Below are 17,500 nucleotides of genomic sequence, written 5' to 3'. Positions count from 1 at the left end.
CATAGCATAGTTTCAATACTGTGTTTAGGCCAATGGACACGAGAGACGATATCCATAGAGCTCCATAGATCATAAAGATCATACCATCAGTAGCCCATAGAAGAGAGATAACCGTAGATCAGTAGTCATTTCATAGCCAGTTTGATGTAGTGCGGCCCCTCAGGCGCACCTTGGCAGGTCCACCCTCTGGCTTCTGCTCTTGTACCCTTGTCAGAGGCGAACGCGGAGTTTCCAACTGGAGCAGACACTGAGGCATGCCAGACTGGGATCTGCCTCAGTCCAACTGCAAAAGGGCCAGAAACACAGAGAGAGAGAGAGAGAGAGAGGGAGGGAGAGAGGGAGAGAGAGACTCCAGAGGAACTCTGTTTCTGGCCCTCTGGAACAGGAGTGAGCAGAGAGGAGAGAGAGAGAAAGAGAGAGAGAGGGAGAGAGAGAGAGAGAAGAGATTCCAGAGGAACTCTGGATCTCCTTCACTCCTGTTCCAGAGGGCCCAGAAACATAGAGAGAGAGAGAAAGAGAGAGGGAGAGAGAGAGAGAGAGGGAGAGAGAGGAGAGAGGAAGAAGGAGGAGAGAGAGAGGGAGAGAGAGAGAGACAGAGGAACTTCTGGGGAGGCCTCTGGGTGCCTACTGTTCAGATGGCCTTGCTGTGGGTCACAGTGGCAGGGGTTTACCAGACCAGCCCCAGGGTCATAAAGCCTTTATGGTTAGAGCTGCCTCAGCTTGGCTAGGACCCCCATCCTCTAAAAAACAGCAGACCCGAAACATTAAAGATGTTAATGTATTTCTACAGAAGACCCCATCCCTCTCAGGAGATGAGGGAGATTACTTAAAACGTTGCTAGGCAGAAGTAGGCTGACCAGCCTGACTTGGTTGTGTGTGTGTGTGTGTGTGTGTGTGTGTGTGTGTGGCGTTGTGTGCGTGCGTGTGTGCGTGTATGTAGATTACTCATAACAAATACAACATGGTATGAAAAATAAACTGTTCTTCGTAAAGAGCCAGAGCTAATCTTATGACATATCTAAGCCCGGGGGGGGGGGGGGGTGTGGATGTAGGTCAAGTGTGTGGGCCTTTTTTTTGCCTGTGCATGTGCTCTCTGAGACCAATCCCAGAGTTACGTCTCAGACGTTTTCATCCGAAAACAGATGACGCTCCTCGATGCGCCGCGCTCTCGCTCGCACACTTGACCCCCCGGGGAGCGACCGCGCGCAGAAAAATATGCGTCAACGTTTCCAGCGATATTAAAAAACGCCCGGGACTTCAGAGAGAGGAGCGCTCTCTCTCCGCGACCTCCGTGGGCAAGCGAGGCTGACAGGTCCCCTCTCCAGTGGCTCCCTGGATTAATGTACCGTCCTCAGGACCATGACCTTTGACCCCTGGGCGTTGTTGGATGCGGGGGGTTGGGGGTGGTGGGGGGGGGGGATTTTTTTTTGGGCCCTGTGTAAATAATTCTGACGGTGTCGGGTTTCAGGACGCTCTCTTTATCACCTCGTCCATCACAGCCAGTTAAAACGCAAGAGAAATAGTGTGTTTAACTGCCGAACTAGATAGCGGCCATCACTGCGGGGAGAAATATATAAATTCCTTTTTTCTCCTTTTAACTATGCTTCTAATTTATGGCCCCGGGGCACGGCGTTCAAGTGTTAAGAGGCTATGAACGTATGATAGTTAACCGACTTGTACACATTCACTATATGGTCGATTGCAGCATATAGCTTTAGGCACCGTGTAAAAAAGTCCACTTTAGATGATTCACAAGGTTTTTCACATTTCTCAAGTCTGGCTTGACCAAGCCTGTTTTGGGTTACAGTATTCTTGTAAACATCTCTCATGCACTGTATTTGAATGGTAAATGCCACGTTTCTCAGTATGCAGGTTTAATCGTAAGTTGAGTATGAAGCACTGTGAGATAACATCAACTAAATTCACTCTCAAGGAAACATCTTGTAAAACATCTTGGATTTAGTGCTGTTGAACTAATTTTGCTGAAAAGTAATTGTTGGTAGTTAATATTATGTAATAATGGTATTCTGTGAGAGTAAGGTATGTTTTTATGTGTGTATTAATATGTATATGTATTAATGTACATTTAGTACCATCTAAGGTCACTCTTTACTCCTAGACTATCTACAGATACTCAGATAAATGTATGGTTAAGGTTAGGGGTTGAGTTTGGTTAACAAAATATTTAGTAATTGTTCAACAACAATTTGACATACAGTACTGAACTAGACTCTGAACAGATGATGTACAAAGTCTCTGTAAGCTGGACTATCCAAGTGTTGCCCATTCTAGTTGAGAAAATGAACATATTTCCTACCTGCAGAGTCAGTGCATGTTTTTTTTTATTGGTGTTTAGTCTTGATGTGGGCTACTGCCCTGCACAGAGAATGTGATCAGTGAGTTACCAGTGAGTTACATCTTTCACTTTTCTCACTTTGGTTTCAAGCTCCATTGTAGGATGCCGCCTCCATCTTCTTCCTCCTTCATGTGCCGTCTAACCTGCCTCCCACCTTCCACCTGTTCCCTCGACAGGCTGCCACAGCTCTGAAGGGGAGAGCGGCAGAGGGCATGTCCCGCCATTCCCTGGGCGCCGTGCCACCCGTCTCCCTGGAAACCAAGGTCAACAACAGCCACCAGGCACTGCTGCAGCACCTCCTCCTGAAGGACCAGATCAGGCAGCAGAAGATCCTCTCACCTGGTGCGCCACTAAACTGTGTCCCCACTCACAATGTTAAAGCACAACTTAAGTTCCTAACCACTAGATCCAGCAGAAGTGCAGTAATTACTTGGCATTTATCTTCAGAAAGTCATTTAGCATATGGTTTATTCACAGTGTATGTAATGTATCTTAATGTTTTGTCATTATACATTCTCTATCTGAAATCCCCCCCAAACACTTCTTCCTAGGTTATTGTATTTCACCTCAGGCGCACCGACTACTTTTAGCCTCCTACAACACCTCATATAGCAGAAAGTGGTGTTTTTACAGAGTGTGTTCACTAAATCACAACCTACTAGAACACAAACTGTTTTGCCAAAAAAAGACCATGTATTCTCCAGTGTATAATAAATGTATATTACATATTAAGATACATATATTATTTATGGCTATGTTTTATTATATTTTTTCCTTCCTACTTACTTTTTCCTATTTTGGTGTATTTCTCTGTCATTTTTCAAATTCTGTTATTTTTCACTGTGCTTTACCCATCAAGTGAATATTATGTTTGGATTCTGATAACCTCAGAGGAACTCTATTGACGAATTCCCCTTGTCTCTCTTGCTCTCTCCCCTCTCTCAATCTCCTCTCTCACTCTCCTCTCTCCTCTCTCACTCTCCTCTCTCTCACTCTCCTCTCTCACTCTCCTCTCTCCTCTCCCCTCTCTCTCACTCTCCTCTCTCTCACTTTCCTCTCTCCTCTCTCACTCTCCTCTCTCACTCTCCTCTCTCCTCTCCCCTCTCTCACTTTTCTCTCTCCTCTCTCTCACTCTCCTCTCTCACTTTTCTCTCTCCTCTCTCCTCTCTCTCACTCTCCTCTCACTTTTCTCTCTCCTCTCTCCTCTCTCTCACTCTCCTCTCTCCTCTCTCTCACTCTCCTCTCCCCTCTCTCACTTTTCTCTCTCCTCTCTCTCACTCTCCTCTCTCACTTTTCTCTCTCCTCTCTCCTCTCTCTCACTCTCCTCTCTCACTTTTCTCTCTCCTCTCTCCTCTCCCCTCTCTCTCACTCTCCTCTCTCACTCTCCTCTCTCCTCTCTCACTCTCCTCTCTCACTCTCCTCTCTCCTCTCCCCTCTCTCACTTTTCTCTCTCCTCTCTCTCACTCTCCTCTCTCACTTTTCTCTCTCCTCTCTCTCACTCTCCTCTCTCCTCTCTCCTCTCTCTCCTTCTCCATATTCCAGTCGCCGGCAGTGTGCCCGTCATGCCCTTGTCTCCCCTGGCGATGAAGGAGCGACCCGCGTCCAGCTCGCGGCCCAAGCTGCCACGCCACCACCGGCCTCTGAACCGGACCCAGTCGGCGCCGCTGCCCCAGAGCACGCTGGCCCAGCTCGTCCTCCAGCAGCAGCACCAGAACTTCGTGGAGAAGCAGAAGCAATACCAGCAGCAGGTCCACCTCAACCAGGTAACGCATCAACCAGTAACGTGACTCATGATTGGTCGGTTTAGTGGGTTCAGCACCAATCATGTGTTTGAATATTGAATAAGCAGAAGCAGTACCAGCAGCAGGAGAGGGAGTTAAGTCATTTAGAGACGAATGACCGCGTTCGCAGGAAGTGCATCATAACAAAGGGACACCAGACCCTCTTGTAACAGCTGTACTCAGTGATACTGCAGACTTGTAAAAGTAGTTAGAAAATAAGGCAGACGACGTTTCCTCATGCTGCTTCCTTATATTGGAATGTGCAAAAATGTACAAACAATCAAGAGGATGCCTTCTTGTATGTGATTTCTGCAACAGTGATACTGCAAACTTGTTGATAGCCTATTGTTGTGTAAAGCATGTCACACAGTAGCCTAGCCTACAGAAAACACTTAATTGATGTGATATAATGATAACTTGTTAAATGTATGCCTACAATGGTTTATTAAACATCATAGTCATTTATTTAGTCAGTCATCATGTTCTTGTTAATGAATAGGAAGGACATCTAAACGATAGCCATAAATAAAAATTTCGCGCAATATCTGCCGTGAGTCCCTATGCGTGAGTCACGAGCTCCTCCCAGCTGACTCTGGCAAATCACGTGGACAGTCAGTCGCGATCAATTATTTAAAAAATAAATGTGAATTACGAATAATAATAAAAAGCTTCTACCTAATGTGACTATTTTGTTCATGAACTATAAAAGAAAACATGTTTTTTCCCGCTGTATTTTCCATAAAGAGTAAAGTAAATTATGTACTTATTTCCGGAATTGACGTCACTTGACTTCTGATTGGTTGCTGTAGTGGGCTCAACACCAATCATGTGTTTGAATATTAAATAAGCAGAAGCAGTACCAGCAGCAGGTCCATTGTAACCATGTAACGCAACAACCAGTAATGTGACTCCTGATTGGTCGGTTTAGTGGGCTCAGTACCAATCATGTGTTCCAGTACTGGCCAGATGTGTTATAGTCCATTTAAACCCTTTGTAAGCAAAGACATAGAGGCCCTGCACAGAAAATAATGATAATAAAAAAAAACCTTTTGCTGTTTTACTTTGAGCCAAATATAGCTGAGCAGATAAACCAAGTAATCGCTAGCTTATCACTGCTTTCCTTTGGTTGTCTGTTGTTTATTAGCCTCCCTAATCTCCCACTGAAGAATCTTTTGAACCTAAAATTCAGACACCCCAGCCCCCCTACCCCACCACCCCCCCACCCCCACCCCCACCCTCTTCCTTCCAGACAGGATTTTCAGTGGGCAGCGTTAAAGATCTGAAGGCCAGCAGCTCTGCTCCTTCCATATGCGCTCTCTCCGTCAGCACCACACTTGAAAAGAGCCCCCTTTTCTGCACTCACTAATACTTATTCATAAGGAAGGGAACAAGGCCCCAAACGGCTACATTTAAGCTCTTCTGTGGTCAGGCACCAAAACATGAGTTCAGCAGCCTCGGTGCGTTGCGGTGTGGTGCGTTGTGGTGTGGTGCGTTGTGGTGTGGTGTGGTGCGTTGCGGTGTGGTGCGTTGCGGTGTGGTGCGTTGTGGTGTGGTGCGTTGCGTTGCGTTGCGGTGCGTTGCGGTGTGGTGCGTTGCGGTGTGGTGTGGTGCGTTGCGGTGTGGTGTGTTGCGGTGTGGTGCGTGGCGGTATGGTGCGTTGTGGTGTGGTGTGGTGCGTTGCGGTGTGGTGCGTTGTGGTGTGGTGTGGTGCGTTGCGGTGTGGTGCGTTGCGGTGTGGTGCGTTGCGGTGTGGTGTGGTGCGGTGTGGTGCGTGGCGGTGTGGTGTGGTGCGGTGTGGTGTGGTGCGTTGCGGTGTGGTGTGTTGCGGTGTGGTGCGTGGCGGTGTGGTGTGGTGCGTTGCGGTGTGGTGCGTTGCGGTGTGGTGTGGTGCGTTGCGGTGTGGTGCGTTGCGGTGTGGTGCGTTGCGGTGTGGTGCGTGGCGGTGTGGTGTGGTGCGTTGCGGTGTGGTGCGTTGCGGTGTGGTGCGTTGCGGTGTGGTGCGTGGCGGTATGGTGCATTGTGGTGTATTGCTGTGTGGTGCAGTCCTGCAGTCCTGGCGACATGTGAGTGGTCAGGGGCAGTTAATGAGGGTCCTGGACTCCCCAGGTAGCGCTCTACCTGCCGTGTGAACGGGGACGCTAATGGAGCTTTATGGGAGCGCTGCGCTCTTAAAGGGACGCCTTTAAAGGCCCTGGCTGACGCTCTTAAAGGGACGCCTTTAAAGGCCCTGGCTGACGCTCTTAAAGGGACGTCTTTAAAGGCCCCTGGCTGGCGGCTGGTCAGGAGAGGAAGTGGGTAAATCCCAGCAGGATGTTTATGCTACTGGGGTGGCACCGCACCGCACCACAACTAGGGTCCCACCTCTCTTTCTGTCTCTCTCTCCCTCTCTCTCATTCTGTCTCTCTCTTCTTTCTCTCTCCTTCTCTCTCTCTTTCGCTCTCACACCTCTATTTCTCAATTCAATTCAAGCTTTATTGACATGACATGAGTGTTTGTGTTGTCAAAGCAAGTACACAAATTTAATACATAAATTATACAAGATAAACAAAACAATGTGGATTAAATAGTAGTAATAAGAAGGAAATGAAATGAAGATAAATAAATAATGATATAATAATATTAATTAAAAAATAACAATAATAATATAAAATAATAATAAAAACTTGAGACTACTTTCTCTCTCTCCCTTATTCTATGTCCATCTCTGTTTCTCATGCTATCTCTATCCCTCCCTCCCTTATTCTATGTCCATCTCTGTTTCTCTTGCTATCTCTATCCCTCCCTCTCTCCTTTCCTCCCTTTCCATCCCTTTCTCCTCTTCTCTCTTCTGCATTCACACTCTGCTCCCTCTCTTTCTTTTTCTGTCTGTTTTTTCTGTAGTCTGTCCCTCTCTCTTTCACTTTCCATTGCCATTTTCATTCTCTTTTTCACACTGTATCTCTCTCTCTCTCTCTCTTTCCTGTATCTCTCTCTCTCTCTCTTTCCTGTTCTCTCTCTCTCTCTCTCTTTCCTGTTCTCTCTCTCTCTGTGTTGTTTGTTCTTGTTCCCTGGCGTGTTTGCTCTTGTGTTTTGCATGTCTCTTTTACTGCCCCTCTCACGCATTCTCTCTCTCCCTCTCTCTCTACTCTCTCTCTCTTTACTCTCTCTTTCTCTCTCTCCAGTGCCTGGTCCTGTCTTTGATCTCTTCTCTCTTGGGCAACATCACTTTCACTCCATCACAGTCTTGTTGTAAAGTTCCCCTCTCCCTCTCTCCCTCCCTCTCTCCCTCCCTCCATCTCTCTCTTTCTCTATCTGCTCTTACCCCTTCTTTCTCTTGCTCCCTCCCTCTCTCTCTCTCTCTCCAACCATCCCCCATTCATTCCCCTCCATGGCACCTTTCATTCCTCTCTTCTCCCTCTCTTTTTTTCCCCCTCTCAATTTCTCCAGCCTGCGGCTGCCCCCTTGCTTTGCCTCCTTACCTTCCTCCTCTCTCTCTCTCTCTCTCTCTCTCTCTCTCTCTCTTCATCACTCTCCCAGTAATCCTGCACTCCTGAGTCTCCCGGCTCTGTTTCATTTCCTGTGCGTTTCGGAGAGAGGCGGCTCTGGCACCAGCTTATCCAGGCTCACTTTTACAAATACACTCGACATACATCACAATTTTAATGTCACAGAAAACGTTTTAGAGCCCCTAACACCCCCCCCCCCCACACACACACACACACCCACAACCCGCAGCACCCCCACAACCCCCACCCGCAGAACCATCGCTTAGCTTTTATGCCGGGATTATGTTGGGGTTTTATTGGTGGGGGTGCTGCCATGCCTCATGCCATGTACGTGTGCTCGCTCGCTCCGAAGTAGCCCACCACTGCTGCGGTGTCGTCATGGCATTGAGACGGACACTGAGGTTTTGTTCACCAATCACATTACGGAAGGAGAGAGAGAGAGAGAGAGAGAGAGAGAGAGGGAGAGAGAGAGAGATGAACAGACAAATCATGCTGTTCTCATGACTCATGCTAGAAATCTTTTAAGACGAGCCTCTACCCTGCTGGCAGAGGGGACTTAGAGAGGGCTGAGTAACGCGAGGGCTAAACGCAAGATGGATGTCCAGACCTGTCAAAGCAAAATTACAGAGCAGAAATGTGGCCCTCCTGGTCAGAACATACTACACTTAAGGCAGAGTAATATCACTTTGTTACCAACAAACGAATCAATTCTCCACGTATATGAAGAAAGTAACTCATTTCTAATAAGGGAATCTGTCTCCAGAAAAAAGCCCTGTCAAATATACTCCTAGTGATGTACCCTTGGCCAAAGACATGCATCTACTGGGTGTGATGTGAGAGCTCATCTTCTCTGTAACTTGAATCCAGTGGTTAGAGTCAGAAACATTATCTGTGTGTATAACATACATTAATGTATATAATATACCTCATCTAAGTCTCCTGTCTGCCCTGTTTCCTGCCTGTAGATTCTGTCGCAGTCCATCGAGCACCTCCGACACCCCAGCGCTCACCTGCAGGAGGAGGACGAGGAGAGCAGCCTGCAGGAGCCCAGGGCTGAGTGCGCCACACTGCCCTCTGGTGGCGTCATCCGGCACCACAGCCTGAGCAGCCGCAGCAGCAGCAGCAGCACCAGCTCCTCGTCCACGGGTAACGGTGGCGGCGGAAGCAGCCGGACCAGCATGGACATCGAGCCCAGCGAGGCCCAGATCGCCGCCGCGGCCGCCATCACCACCGCCATCGTCGCCGTCAAGGTGAAGGAGGAGCCGTACTCCGACACGGAGGAGCAGATGGAGGAGGGCAGGGAGAGCGTGGGGCAGAGAGAGGGAGTGGACGCGGAGGTCAGGGGTCAACTGAGCGAGGTGAAGACGGAAGACACGTCGGCCATGACCGAGGACTGAATGTAGGGAGACGGAGAAATGGAGAGAGGAGAGAGTGGAGAGAGAAAGAGAGAGATGGATGGATGGATGGATGGATGGATGGATGGATGAACGATGGCAGGATAAAACAACTCAGTCCTGCGTTTTGTGTCTGTTTTCCTTTTCTCTTTCATGTGTTCCCCTGGACTTTCTCTATCCTCCCCTCCCTCCCTCCCTCCATCCCTCTCTCCTCCTCCGCTCCGTGAACCTCTCCTTTCACTCTTCCTCTGGCGCTCTGATCTCGACCTCAGCGCCGTCGTTACTTTGACACGAGGGCCGATGGACGCCTCTTGTCAACACACACCGCTCAAGTGTGTGGACTTGTGCCGTTGTGTGACTCTGTAACTGTGATCCCTCTTTTTTCTCTGTTGTGTGTTGTCTCTCCATGTGTGTGTATGGGTATGTGTGTGTGTGTGTGTGCCATCATACATGTGAATGTGTGTGTGTGTGTGTGTGTGTGTGTGTGTGTGCCATCATACATGTGTGTGTGTGTGTGTGTGTGTGTGTGTGTGTGTGTGTGTGTGTGTGTGTGTGTGTGTGTGTGTGTGTGTGTGTGTGTGTGTGACTAGAAACATTACCGCCACCACCACCGCTACCACTACGGATTTCTCTCTCTCTGTCCATCTGCTTGGCCACAACTCCCCAGCCGAACACAAAGAGTCTATTATACCGCAGAGGGGGAAAAAAAACAAAACAAAAAAAGCAATCAAATAAAAAAGTTAAACAGTAGCATTCTGACTTTCATTGTGGCATGTTCACCCATAGGAGCTTCTTTTGTCTGAGTGGGACATGAGTTGACCTGCCGAAACCATTTGTCCTTCACCTTTCTGTGCCTCCGTCAGCTCTTGTGTACATGTTTGGATATTTGTGACTATGGGAGGTTATGTGTGTGTGGGTGGGGTCGGGTGGGGTGGGTGGGTGGGGAAGAACTTTAAGACCTGTTGAAAGAACATAACACAGTCACACATTTAGATGAATGTCCCTCTCACGGTTTCGCTCTCGAAAAAAAGCGTTCTGTCTTTTGTCTTGCTTCAGTCTCATTGTCAAATAATCTAAAATGTGCGGTTCCAGGCGGACTCGCCTCGCCCTGCGTGTCCGAAACATCAACCTCGCTGGCTAATTAAGATAATTAATCAGTCAAACTACTGACTCATGTTCTGGAGTGTGTGCTCAACGGAGACGTCGAAGGGGAACAGGGGAAGGGGGGCTGGCGAGGAGAAATGAGCCGGCATGGCCGAAGCAGAAATGGAAACTGACTTTTCTCTGTGTAACAGTTGGTTGAGCGTGATGGAAGTTACCTCTTAGATTAACGTTTCCAAATATGCACCCTTCATTTCAAGAACGATACAGAAAGTGATTGTGTTCGGTAAGCTTGAGAGAGAGAGAGATGGATAGAGAAAGAGAGAGAGAGAGAGAGGCATATGTAGGACACATGAAGGATTACGTTTGATTAGTTGTAAGATGGGTCTGGATTAAATGATTACATGGAGTTTGATTGTTTTCTGTATCGAGTTGTATGTGTGTGTGTTTTTAATGTATGGTTATTCCTAATGTATTTTCTTTTCTTTTTTTAAGAAATAAATTTTACTTCCATGTTACTGAACTTTTGTGTTTTGCAGACTTCTTATGGCTGAGTGAGATTGTGTAAGATTGCATGAGTACCACACATTTCATATGTTTGGATGGACATGGAACAGTATATCCACACACACACACACTCACACATCTCTCTGAAATGCACACACAAAAAATCGCTCATTCTCTGTCTCTCTCTCTATCTCTCTCTCTCTCACACACACACACACACACACACACACACACACACACACACACACACACACTCTCTGTCTCCACTCATCTTCATGTCTCCTCTGTCTCTAAGTATGTGTATGAGCTCCTCCATGTTTGCACATCTGGCTGCTGTAATCCCTGCTGGCTGTGTGAGTGTATGGAGGGTATGTGGCATATTATACACATTTAGGAGCATCAGGCATGTGTGTGTGTGTTTGTGCGTGTGTGTCCACCACCGTCAGTTTCAGAGTTGCAGCATGGTCTAAGAACTTTCACCCTCAATTCACTTTTTTTCACCTTTACACACAAAGATACTATAAATTGCCACATGTCATGGACAGATTTCTACATACATTCAGATAAATGAGCTATATAAACAAAACATTGAATTAGGATTTGTTAGACGAATACCTAATTATCAGTGGAGTTAGCTTATTAATGCAAAACCAAAGTTTGAACATTGAAAATGGAACTATAAACTATACAAAATGTCACATTAATACAATTCCAACAATTGGCCCACAACTGGAGACAAATGTGTTTTGTAAGACCAGGGCAAACAATGATTGTGACATTGCAATTCTTTTACTTTTGACATTGCAATTCGACCATTTACAGTGGACACTGAATCTTATGTAACGTGTCCTTGTGAAGATAAAATAATAGTTTATCAAGCCCAACTTTAACTTTCCGAACACAACACTCTGGAAAAAGTTGAACCTCATTTCAGTAGCCACTAGCAAATGTCTCCCGCTCAATCAAACGTAGCCCTCACTTGGCAGAGATGTGTTATAGTCCAGTGTGTTATAGTGTTATAGTTATAGGTAGGGGCTGTGTAGTGAAGGGTCCAGCAGGCTTGCTCGCTCACTCTCTCCCTGGCCTCAGCCCCTGGTCTTGGTCCAGCCATCTGCCATTGGTCCTCACTCCATTGACCCTTGCCCAGGCCAACACACTGCTCCTGACGATTTTCCCACAACCTCTCCCCGTTCACAGTAACATTGGGGAACATTAAGTTAACCCCCCACGCATTAGGGCTCGGCTCGAGGATCAGGTTAACCCTTTGAAGTCGGGGCTTATGGGCCTTGGGTCTGCGCTGTGGCCCTGGCCTCTGACTTAGATATATGTTTACCACTTCAGAGAGCAAAAACAAGAAGGCATTTAGCCAGAGATCTGCATAGGTCCCTGGTCTCACGTGAGAACCCCCTCGCCAGTCACGGACGGAGGAAACCGATGCGGTTTTGATAAGCGCGTGTTTAATGGGGTTTGAAGAATGAGTCTTTTGGGGGTTGGAAGGGGGGGGGGGGTTATGCCAGAACTATGCTGTTTAGAGCTACAATTTACATTGACAGTCATCTGAAATGGAATGTTTGAGTTTCTCACTACATATGGCGCAACATTCCAAAACAGCAACATTCCAAATACACATTTGTGATCATGTAGGCCTACTCCTCAAAGGATTATCATGCAGACAAATAGCATCATACGTTCTGAAGGTAAAAGAACAGGCAAACACAAGTTTTTGGTGAGTGGCGTGTCAAATATTGATATATTGTTAGACCTTGATGAAGACCTAGTGGTTGAAACGTGTTGTCTGTGTTTGGTTGCCCATGCTCTGAATAGATAAAATTGCAGATAATTGAAGACAGAGTGCCTTCGTTTCTTTTACCCATCGATGGATGTTAGTTTACATAAATAGGACAAAAGCAGCTGAGATTTGCAAGAAAAATGTACATGCACATATGGAATACAGATAAGTGTAAATAGGGGTGGCATCCACACTTTGTGAAATGGATATCGTTCCTCCAGGTCCAGTAGTTGGAGCGTTTCCATCCACAAGACTGGGTTTTGTTGGTGGAGAGCTCTGCACTTTTCTGATTTGTTTTAGTTTGAATGTGGTTAGGGCCCAAACTATTTATTCTCACACTATTTCTGCTTTTGCACTTCCTCGGTGCAGAGAAATCAAACCAGCCAGCCCTCAACCTGACATCAGAGGATCTATTTTTAGACAGAAACCAGGCAAGTTTTCCACAGACTCACACACACACACACACACAGAGAGAGAGAGAGAGAGAGAGAGAGAGAAACGCAAAAAAAAAAACCTGTCATAAGGAGATTAGGAAACATTTAAAAATTGAGGTATTTTCTTTCGGCCCCCTCCTGACACACACATCACCCCCCCCTCAAAAAAAAAAAAGAAAATAGGGGGGTTTCACCTCTGGCAGGATTGTACCATTCATCTTAGCTCGTCTGAGGTGGAGTCTCGAGTGAGGAAACCATGGCAACCTGTAGGGGCCACCTGCGCCACCCCCCCCCCCCCCCCCCCCCAGCTGTGACAACAAACGGAGAGTGAGGCTGGGTGAGTCGGCTCGGCTCGTCTCGTCTCAGCGCGGCGCGGCGCGGTGCGGTGCGGTCCGGCGCAGTCCGGTGCTCGGCCACTGAACTACTGTTTTTCTCTCCCTCCCTGGGTACGAGAAGCCCAGCGCGCCGCAAGCTTTACTGCCGCTCCGTCTCAAAACAAGAGAAACACTGGTGTAATTTGAGTGAGTGTGTGTGTGTGTGTGTGTGTGTGTGTGTATGTGTGTGTATGTGTGTGTGTGTGTGTGTGTGTATGTGTGTGTGTGTGTGTGTGTGTGTGTGTGTGTGTGAGAGAGAGAGTGAGAGAGAGAGGGAGAGAGTATGTGTGTTTGTATGTGTCAATGTGTTTGTGTGTGAGTGAGAGTGTGTGTGTGTGTGAGATAGTGTGTGTGAGAGAGAGAGAGTGAGAGAGAGAGAGAGAGAGAGAGAGAGAGAGAGAGAGAGACTGTATGTGTGAGTAAGGCTGAGTTATGTGTACATTCTTGCGTGTCCTCAGTGTATATTTGTGTATGCATTAGGCATGCATTAGTGTGTTTGTGTCTGTGTGAGTGGGGCAGTGTATATGTGTGTGTGTGTGTGTGTGTGTGTGTGTGTGTGTGTGTGTGGCCCCACCGACGGAAAAGACATTTCCTGTCATTTGAGTTAATTGGGCCTCACATGCAGGGGGAAGAGAGAGAAGGGGGGCGCACGGTGCTGGCCAGACTGCAACTTTAAAATCCCACAGAGAAAGCAGACCAGAGCAGAGCGGAGAGTGAGGGGGAAACTCTGCTCACTGTGCCCGACTCACACTGCCCTCAGGCTGGACAAAGGCCTCGCTGAGTACCCTGGCAGGTGATAGGTGGGTTGGTAAATAGTAAATTTACTGCATTGCTTTTCTACTCATCAGAGCACCGAAAGCGCACATTGACCCATTCACACACACACACACACACACACACACACACACACACACACACACACACACACACACACACACACACACACACACACGCGTGCGCGCCGATGGTGGAGGCTGCCATGCACGAAGCAGTTTAGGGTTTAGGATCTTGTTCAAGGGCACTTAGACAGAGACTGAGTTGATGGCCACGACTAGTCCGTGTCTCTTGCCTTTGATTTCCGTGCCATGGTCACTTTGCCGGCCATTTACAGACTTACACTGCACACAGGAGTTGACACATGCATAGATCTGGCCCCATGCAGCAGACAGGAGTCACATCCGGCAACACTCTACTTGAACTCAGTATTCATAAAGCATTATAACACATTTATGAAGGGTTGTTAAGCATCCATAATGCGTCATAATAATTGACATACACTAAGATATATATATATAAAGATAACATCAATGATGACATTTCGGCTGTAAACAAAGTTTTATGATGTTTTGTTATACTTCAAGTTGTGAGGGCTTCTACTATTTGCGGTAGCCGTGGCCTACTGATTAGCGCTTCGGACTTGTAACCAGAGGGTTGCCGGTTCTAACCCCGACCAGTAGGAACGGCTGAAGTGCCCTTGAGCAAAGCACCTAACCCCTCACTGCTCCCCAAACATTTCCCTCACGGGATCAAAAGAGTATATATACTTACAGTATACTTACAGTAACAACCATATGCTTTATGGGAGCATTGATGACCGTGTATGAATGGTTCTATTGTTATATAGGCCAAAGTCAATACCCATTATAAATGTGTTTACGCATACGAATGCTTTACCAATACTAGGTTTGTTTCTCTGAAGGCATTGGCACTAGACACACTTTGTGCATGTGCTCTGCTCTCCAGAGCAGCAGCGATAGGCTACTTTTAGTGTTCTATTTGACATTCCCCTCAGGAACTGCTCTTGGACAACACTCACGTTATTGCCTCCTCCATCACCTCTCTCCCACACCCAGCCACCCACCCAGCCACCCACCCAAAGGTGACATGAGATTTCCGCCCACAATCTGGGCCTGTGCTGCTGAGTGCCATGAACGCAGTTCAAGCTCCCTGGTCTCCCTCCAGCTGCAGAGCATCCAGCGCGTGAAAATATACCCAGGGGACCTCCAAATGGCATCACGGCCCTAGTGTAGCCGAGTGTTTACGCGTCAGAATATCTGTTTGTTGTTAGTGTTGTTATGGCCACAGTCTAAGTCCACTCACTGTTGTAAGCAGGGGGCTTACGCCTCTTGTTCACTTTACTCGGACGGAGAAAAAAAGAATAAACAACAGAAAGTGCATACCACTGCAGTGAGCTCACTGGCGGGAGAGTCCTCGGTGTATAAAATAATAAATTTGTGTTGAGCGCAGCATAAAATGTGGCTTTGTGCGGCCGAGCTGGCCGCGGGAGGAGCGCACAGGAAGTTACTGTGTGTTTTACGATTCCGCTCAACAGCTTCAGAAAATAATAATACAGCCATTAAAAAAGCACACACCAGACGTGTCAGAGTGTCTTTTAGCTCAACAGCGGAGCGTTCTGGAGACACAAGTGAGGATGACATCATCCAGTTCTTAATAAAATAACAGAATACACAGCCATGGAGACTAATTTGGCCATGTGGACAAATAGGATAAAGTCTCCGCTGCGTCTTCGCTGGTGTAGCTTCTGAGGGTGGTTATTTTACATGTTTATTATTTGCTGCAGTCCCATTTCATTAAGGAGCACGTTACGGTCTAATTTACGGTAGATTTCCGCACTTTAACACTTGCGCACCTGTAAGTTATGCGCGGCGCGTCCACCAGTGCGGCATGTTTTTTTGGCGAGCTTGGGGAATAGCCATCTGTGTGCTCGAAATGCCTGACTGTATGACCCACAACTGGGACAGTCTGAGGAATCTGGTTTATTATTCTTCCTTTCAACGTCCTTCTGGTGTGTGCGAGAGACAGAGAGAGAGAGAGAGAGAGAGAGAGACAGAGAGACAGAGAGAGAGAGGAATAAAAAAGCGCAGTGTGCGCAGGCGTCCGAGTATGAAGCGGTAATGTATCGTGGTTGTTATTCTTTCCGTGCGTTATTACCGCACCAGCGGCGTGGGACAGCGCTGGCAGGGAGAGAAAGGAAAAGTCGTCTTGCGTGAGTCTGAAAAAGGACCACCCCCGACTGAAACACACTGGAGCGGGGCTTGCTGATGACTTCGGCGGAGGTATTTATTTCTGAGCACCATGTCTTGCCCAGTTCCCCGGGGCCGCGAGCTGATGTTATTTTCAAGCCCTGCCAAGCTGAATATTCGCCCGGTGCGCTCCGATTATTCCAAAATGGCTCAGGGGCGACAGAGTGACTATAAAATGTAGCTTTCTTCAGTAAGGCTTGGGGGTGGGGGGGGGGGGGGGTATTGCTTTCAACAGCGATGGAGGGAATGCATGACGTAATCACCTCGCTCTGTGGTAGAGCAGGGCGGCCGCTGATGCGGTTCATTTTAATGTTGTGGGCGAGCTGTCACGTCTTCGACCACATGTCCATTCTAGCGAATTTAACACTAATGACCTCGAACATGTTTATTCTTTAAAAGTCACAAGAGTTAGGCTACTCGCTCGGTATCTCTCTTTTTAAAAATGAACTAAGTCGCTCTGTTCTTTTACTCAAGCAACTGGGTGTCTTATCAAAACACCAAACGCATTCCCCGCATACTTTTGGGAACGCAACTTTTTGAGCAAATAAATGCATCAAGGGTGAAGAGAGATTCTTGGTAGGCATCACTCCCCACTCCTGCACACACACACACCCACACCCACACACACACACACACACTCATCTACATGGAGATGAATTGGAGTGGAGCAGGCCAGGTTTATGGGCCTGTCAGTCTGATGGCTCCCATCGTCCATACTGTTATCTCAAGCGCTCAGCAGGATCAATACTCCCCCATTTCAAGTTGAAGGAGATAAGGCTGCAGGTTAAGAAGGAGGGGAGGGAGTGTGTGTGTGTGTGTGTTGGGGGGGGGGATGTCAGACTTCTGGGGGAGTTCAAAGGGAGCTGGTTTATCTCCTGCTGGATGGGAGGTGTGTGTGTGTGGGAGGAAGAAGTGTGTGTGTGTGTGTGTGTGTGTGTGTGTGTGTGTGTATGTGTATGTGTGTGTGTGGATAGCGGGTGTGTGTGTGAGTTGGAGAGGTGCTGCTGAGGAACGGTGGTAGTTAAGGAGCACTCGCAGGCATCCTCTACCTCACACACACACAAACACACACACACACTCACAAACACACAAACACACACACACACACACACACACACACGCACACGCGCGCGCACACACACACGCACACACGCACACACACACACATTCTTTCTCTTTTTCACTCTCTTACATAGGACTGTATGCACACAGTTTCTCTTTACATCTCTTTCGCT

At 47.6% G+C, this 17,500-nt stretch overlaps 1 protein-coding gene across 1 annotated transcript in view; it reads left to right on the top strand.

Annotated features, from left to right (window-relative positions):
• Positions 1-9,491, top strand: part of LOC121696136 (histone deacetylase 9-B) — a 51,823-nt gene extending 42,332 nt beyond the window's left edge. The window contains exons 11-13 of the mRNA XM_042077464.1: positions 2,533-2,698; positions 3,899-4,119; positions 8,588-9,491. Coding sequence (XP_041933398.1) covers positions 2,533-2,698; positions 3,899-4,119; positions 8,588-9,019 — 819 coding nt within the window. The 3' untranslated portion in view covers positions 9,020-9,491. The remainder of the gene's footprint in view (positions 1-2,532; positions 2,699-3,898; positions 4,120-8,587) is intronic.
• Positions 9,492-17,500: the final 8,009 nt, after the last annotated feature.

Source organism: Alosa sapidissima, chromosome 21 (assembly GCF_018492685.1).
Source record: "Alosa sapidissima isolate fAloSap1 chromosome 21, fAloSap1.pri, whole genome shotgun sequence".
Taxonomy (NCBI): Eukaryota; Metazoa; Chordata; class Actinopteri; order Clupeiformes; family Clupeidae; genus Alosa; species Alosa sapidissima.
Note: the sequence above shows the minus strand (reverse complement) of the source record. Positions and strands in the feature narration are given on the sequence as shown.